At 45.7% G+C, this 7,052-nt stretch overlaps 1 protein-coding gene across 1 annotated transcript; it reads right to left on the bottom strand.

Moving 5' to 3' along the window:
* Positions 1-2,628: 2,628 nt before the first annotated feature.
* LOC143213668 (CLIP domain-containing serine protease B4-like) lies at positions 2,629-4,968 on the bottom strand. Its single transcript, XM_076433722.1, has 5 exons — positions 4,908-4,968; positions 4,581-4,759; positions 3,820-4,132; positions 3,133-3,404; positions 2,629-3,051 (listed from the first exon to the last, which is right to left on the bottom strand). The coding sequence occupies exons 1-5, from the start codon at positions 4,966-4,968 to the stop codon at positions 2,704-2,706; spliced, it is 1,173 nt and encodes a 390-aa protein (XP_076289837.1). The 3' UTR covers positions 2,629-2,703.
* Positions 4,969-7,052: the final 2,084 nt, after the last annotated feature.

The following is a 7,052-nucleotide window of genomic DNA, read 5'->3' as shown; positions in this document are numbered from 1 at the left end:
TTTCTGCTCTATTACAATCATTCAGGGAAGAAATAACATTCAATGTAATTTCTATTTCTTGCCATCGATGTATTACTACACAAAATTTACACGGAGCAAGTGTATAATGGCGTAGTATCGGCGTCGTCGGTCTGCCGCATAGACATATAGTGTCTATGGTCTGCCGTTTCAGCCATTTTGAAATTATCTTATCTTGTGACGTCACACTGTCCTTTATCTTTTCCGAGCTGTACTCTCGGTTTTCCTATACACATACTATACCTATGCCGGGTCTATAGGTATATATGGTCTGTCCACATGCTGTCGATTTTGAAAATCATATAAATGTATGCTACGGTACAGTGTCCTTCTCTCTGTAATATATGAAAATTATATTAACTTTAATTAGTGTAAACGTATGAAAATAGTTGCATGTGTCGTCATAATATAACCAAGTATTTCTTACCTTTTCGTGTGATCCGAGCGGTGGTAAAATCCTGTCGGTGCAGCATTTTCAAATTTTCTTGTGATGAATGCTAAATTGTCATAAATAATAATTTAAAATATTACATTTTGGGGGGGGGGGTAAACACGCTCATTAATATAATAAAATACTTTGTACACACCACACTGAGCTCCTTAGTTGGCCACTGCGTTCTCCGGATCTGTCTCCGCTGGAGTTTTATCTTTGGAGCTATCTGCCATCCGTTGTATATGACACAACCATCAATAATGTTCAAGAACTCTGCAATCACATAAGAAATGCATGTAATACCATAAATAAAAACAGACGCTCTAATTATGGCAGCAAGGTGCTAGAAGCAAATAGTGCTAGAGCGTTTATTCCAGTATATTAGGTACGGTCTTATGAACAATTATAGTGCAGGATAAGGATTTGTGGATATGTGTGAGAAGAATTTAAAAGTGAAAGGGCATTGACCCCTTCTACTCGATAATTCCATAGGGCGGATATTAAAAATGCCCTTGTGGATTTTAACGAGTAGGTAGGTTCAGTGTCATCCAACGATTATTTAAACATTTTCACCTCGCTGGGGCCCCAAATGAGAACCAAGGTATGCATGCGTTTGTCACTTGATACGAGACTGTCGCGCGCCTGTGTGACGTACGCAACGTATACTTTTGTTAGAAGTGTTGCAGCATTTTAGGCGGATTTTTAATTGTTAATAACTAAATAACGAAGCCGAAATCGCAATTTTTTTATTCTTCATTTTCGTCTTATATTATCGTCGAGAACCACCCCTTAAATTTTCTCCCACCTGTAGGTAAACACCCTGTATATATAGATACAAACGTTACTCGCTTACACACAGATACTCGCGTGACTCACACAACTCTATATACCGTAGCTATATGTACTTTAATGTACACGCGTACAATTAATCTTTTAAGTGGAAAGGGTAGAAATTTATACAGCTTGAAATATATAAAAATAAATATTTATTATAAATCTATTTATTTTCTTATACAATATTTCGTATAATAGGTACGCGCTATCTCAAACAAAAGTGATCCAGCGGAACTTCAATTAGATCTGCGAATATAAAGACAAGATATATTATCGCACATGTTTATACCATTATTTCTTAACTATATTTATTTATAAATAAATAATATATAAATACCTGGTAAACATAAACTTGGTACGGCAGACAGAGAGAGAGTCCTCGCCGCACAATATATTTGGCCTCAAAATGTAAATTGCATACTGCCCGCTCCAACAGTAGTTTCTCGGGCGAATGCAATAATTCTTTGTTCCCAGTCGCAGAGAGCCACTTAGAAATCCTTTTCTCATATTTCCTGTCCTTAGGAAATTTGTATAAACTGCTATAATTGCCGGGGCAATTAAGATCAACGCACAATTTAGCAACCATAGCTACTCTTTCACTTGGACCAACTTCGACTCGCTTAGAACAAGTCAGAACCAGTGATGCCAGAATCATGGGTCGTGGGTTTTTTCCCCTTCGCTAGTTCAGCCGACTCGACCCCCCACTCTGACGCACTGTCGTCGCCACGTTGCTTCTACTGCGCACGCGCTACACACGAACGTATCTCTATCAGAGTATCTCGGCAGAGTAGACGACGGTGCGTGGCGACGACGGTGCGTCAGAGTGGGGGGTCGAGTCGGCTGAGCGAGCGGAGGGGAAAAAACCCACGACGCGTGATTCTGGCATCACTGGTCAGAACAATTCCAGTGTGGGTTAGGTTGCTAAGCGTTAGCGTCAGTCAGAGCCAAGCGAGCGTTCTGCGCATGTGCCCCCATCACGTGATGGGGAACATCAACGCCGCCTATAGGCCAGGGCCAGAAACTTAGTGGTTGAATTATTTGCATTTCAGCTTATACCCCCTGATCGTAGCTTGAACTGATTTGATAGGGCCTCCGCCGCCCTACTTATACGCCTGTCGCGATCTATTCACTCGCGAGAATCCGCGGCGTCGCGGTAGCCACCTCGCGGCCGCCGCGGGAGGTAGTGCTTCGCGGTTTCGCGTGGCGCGCTCGCGTATAGTGTATGAGGGAGATGTCTCGTGTCTTATACAATCATTACACAGTTTTACGCACGCGTAACGATTACGACCCTGCCGTATCGGGAATTACAGCGTTGGAAATTCGGTTGAAGCGTTTCAGCGAAGAGAATGTTGTTTCCGGTTCGATTGGTCGACCGCGTATAAAAGATGTCAAAGTCCTAAGAAAATGTGTACAGTAATCTAAGGTCTAACGATGCCCAAGATCCAGTCTATGTAATAAACAACGTTTGTGTAAACGCCGGGGACTCCTTCTATGGCGCAGCCACGTTGTCCGAAGCTAACGATCCCGAACTGAACGGATTTCACGGTGTCTTTGAAGAGCGTCGGTAACTGGAGCGGTCCACCGCTGTCTCCGGTGCACGCGTCCGCAATTCTGCTGCCGCCAGCGCACAACTGCTTGTGCCAGATTTGTGCTTTGCCCTTGTAGGCTTGTGCGCAATCCGGCAAAGTTGCGATCGTCAATTTCACTTGCAGCAGGGCCTGACTGCGCATACCGCTCTCCGTCTTACCCCAGCCCGTCACTACCATCTGTCGTCGAAACATTCAGAGGAAATGGTCACGAGAACGTTTCGAGGAAAACTAAGCTTATTCAAAGCTGACAAAACTTACCTTTTTCCTTGGCAGAGTAGAGTTGAAACCGACCGGCAGGCAGATCGGCCTCACGTTCTTCGGCCTGTAATCAGCGTCTGCGTTCAATCGTAACAGGGCGATGTCGTTCTGCGCCGATTTCGGCGTATAGTCAGGATGAAAATGCACGCTCTCAAGGCCAAAGTCTTGATACCTCTCCGCGCAGGCCACCTGGAGACCCCAGTCGTCTTTGTCGCAGTCGCGTTCCGTGGACAAATCGTGTTCCCCTATCCGTACGCCGATCAGTCTAGTACCTAAAGACAATATTTCGGTTGTTCTATTTTAACTGCTTCGGTGGTAGTAGTAGTAGAATAGTATCAATAAACGGGACCCTCGTCCTTTCGAGGTTCAGGTGTCCGGATTAACAATAACAGCTGCGCGGTTCGGGATGGAATGGACGCTTTAATTGCCCCCTCATCCGGGACGAAAGTCTTTTCTTTGGAAAACGGAGAATTTGTTCCACACTAGGCTACCCAATGAACGGGACCCCCGCCCTTTCAAGGTTCTGGGGTCTGTGGACAAACAATAAGAGCCGCGCAGTTCGGGATGGAATGAAGGCTTTAATTGCCCTCTAATCGGGGACAACAACTTTTTCTTTGGAAAACCGAAAATTTCGTCGACGCTAAGATACTCTTTCGTATGATATTTGGTTATCGAATACTGACTTACCAGAGGGTAGCCTTGTGACGCAGTGGGCAGCGGTTAGCACGTATCGCTTGTTGATCAGCGTTCCACCGCATTTGAAATCCGGGACACCGTTTCCGGAATCGTAACCGAGCAATGCCATCCACGGAAATTCGAACACGCCGGTTTTGCTACCACCGATGATTTTTTGCGTGTACACCGGACCACACGAGTCTTCGTTTATCAGATGTAAGTTCGGGTGGTTGGAAACGTCCGGGGGTGCGGACACGTTTATGAGATCGACCTGCGGGCTCGGAGATTCCGTTGACGTTGGGGGTGGTTCTGTCGTTATTACAGGCTGAAACCATTGTTCTATTATTCACTGCAATTCCTTTGTGGCGATCAGCTACTCAACCGCGACACATCATAGCTACGATGAAAAATCAACAGTATCGAAAACACAAATACAGTAGAACCTCGATTATCTGTGTTAATTAGTGGAACATGATTGAATGCACCCGAATAATATAAATTACGACTGGTAAACGAAAAATTTGACTACTGAAAAACCCCACTTTTGTATTATCGAGAAATAAGAACGCGCATCCTGGAAAAACGATTCTACTTCATTAACGCAAACTAATTCTTTGCGGAAAGTATTCAGACAAAGAATAATTCAGATAAAGAATTCGAACATCAGAGGCCCGGATAATCGAGGTTTAACAATCGAGACGTCTAACAGTTTTGATCGAGGCTGTACGTTGTAGTTGTACACGGCCCGTACACAGGCACCTGTTTATATTTACCTGCTGTGCGCAACAAACTTTGGGAGTCCTGCCCTCGAAGCCGCATTGCAAGCTCCGCAAGTAGTTCTGAATTTCTCTGGTCAAGGGTCTGTGTGTCTTGCAGAGTTGAACCACTGCCGGACAATTCCGCGCATTGATGCACAGACCGGGTCTATTCTTGGGTGTGGAGCACCTGTCCTCTATCCGGAAGAAGAAAACTCAATATTATCGGACATGGCTAGAGTTTTCGCGGAATGTTTGAAAATCGAGGTCCGTCGGGTCATCGTCGGCTCATTGGCTCGTCGGATCCGGTAAACGCGTTACGTGCTTATGCGAAATTATACTCACGTGCAGTACACCTCTGCAGAAGAAGAACCATCAGCACGGGAAGAAGAATGTGACGAGTCATTCTTGTGCAGACTCTGTCAATCGCTTCTCTTTGCTTCGGAAAGACGTTCAAAGATCAGCGAGACACTTTGCGCACTGTTTGACCGTGGATCGTACGCAGGAGTGCGTCACACGATTCTTTCTCCCGTTATACCGATCTGATTCAATCCGATCCGATACAATCGTTTGAACAAACACCGACGTCAACAAGGAAGACGAATGTCACGTTCCGAACGATCCACTCCCATTCGACACTTGTCTGCAGCCAGTGATTTTTCAAACCGCGTGCAAAGCAGACAAACCTGTTTCGGAAACTGTTTATTTTCTGGTTCTGCGGAGTACGGATACCCGCGCGACGGTCCTTGACGTTCTAACTCAGTGATGCCAGAATCGTGGACGCGAGGACCTTTCCCCTTCGGCGCAGAACCCCCCACTCTGACGGACCGTGGACGCAGTGTTGGGATATTCGTGGGCCGTGGGCCGTTCCCCTGAGTCGCTGGCAGGCTTGCCATATTCCGCGCGTGCCAGGCCCCTTACCACTGCGCCCCTCGCCCATCTGCTGGGCTAAGCCCGCCTGGCTTGCCCCACTCCTCGCCAGTGGGAGCAGGTAGGGAACCTAACGGGCGTTCTTTTGTTCCGCGCGACACCACGGACGGCTTGGCTTGGGTGAAAGTGAAGTCTTTATGGGACACCCGTTAGCTTGCTCAACGCGCACGCGTGGGACGAGTCGGGCAAGCCAGGCGGGCTTAGTCCAGCAGATGGGCGAGGGGCGCAGCGATAAGGGGCCTGGCACGCGCGGAATATGGCAAGCCTGGTCGCTGGTTTCCCCTTCCGTGACGTATTGTCGTGTCCGTGAGCGGTGTCGACCGCGCTTGCCCGTGTTGGTGCCTGTTCCATTGCACGCGCGCTACACAACAACAAGCATACCTCTACCCTATCCGTGTGAACTACCTGCTCGACTGATCTACGCCGACGCGTTCCTCCGGTTTTCACGTTACCGAAATATTGGACCATATCTTTTATAACAATATCACAATATTTGTTTAAAGTTGAAAAATATGTTTCTTTTCACAATTAAGTTTCTCATAACTGTGCGTCTAGGAGAAAAATTAAGGGCAGAATCAGAATCAGCGAAAACAACTCTATATGAATCATCCAACAGTAATTCTTGAACATATTTGGTGTTGGACACTGTAAATCGAATCGAAAACTTTCTTCCAGCAGTTTGATCAAACGGGAACCGTTTTCCAAACTTCTGATGCGAGGCTGATGCGCGCATTGAATGAGACGGAACGGTTCTCTATGCAGTCTATGCGCATTATGCGTGAAACGGAACGCACCCTAAAAGTTGCATTTCACAACATTTTTATGTGGGCCTATATTGAAAATTTAAAAGATAGTTATAATAATTAACCCTTTGCAGCTGTTTTAACTTCGGAGCTGTTTTAACTCGAAAATGAAACATCTCGTTCTAGGTAGAATAATTTCGTTCTATGTATACGATTCTTTTCATTTGATGGATATGAAATCAACGCGCGCTGCGGCGCGCGTCCAAGTTCCTCTCCCGCCACCTCTAAGCTGCCGAGTAGTTATTCTCGTACGCACTTCCAGACAAGCTAGAAACTTGAAATTTTGGAATCAGGTGTCTTTTATATCCAAGCCAATAGGAAAAATCGAAAATCCCGAAAAAAAATTTTTTTTCTTTAAATCAAAATACCACATACTTCATGTGGTTGGGCATACCCTAGTGCTCAAGCAAAAATCTTATGAATTTTTTAAAAATCTGCCGTTGCTTCGACTCCTGCAGAATCGTCTCCTTCTGCGCCGTATCCGGATATAAATTTTTCTCATGCAAGTCAAAATAGTAATGCCAGCGCAGACGCCAAATTCCTTAGGTTGTAAAGTTTGAATTAGGTAAGTGCAACAATCATTGGCCTCTGGGAATTGGTCTTTCCCGATATCACAGCCCTTATAGGCAAGAGGAACTTGGTCCATCCATCATATCACAACTTTGATAGGCGAGGGGAACTTGGTCTATCCTTCATATCACTGAAGTGGATGGGCCGGGGAACTTGGTCAACCTTTACACGAAGTGTTTTGGTTTGG

Source organism: Lasioglossum baleicum, chromosome 11 (assembly GCF_051020765.1).
Source record: "Lasioglossum baleicum chromosome 11, iyLasBale1, whole genome shotgun sequence".
Classification (NCBI taxonomy): domain Eukaryota; kingdom Metazoa; phylum Arthropoda; class Insecta; order Hymenoptera; family Halictidae; genus Lasioglossum; species Lasioglossum baleicum.
This window is presented reverse-complemented; position numbering and strand designations above follow the sequence as displayed.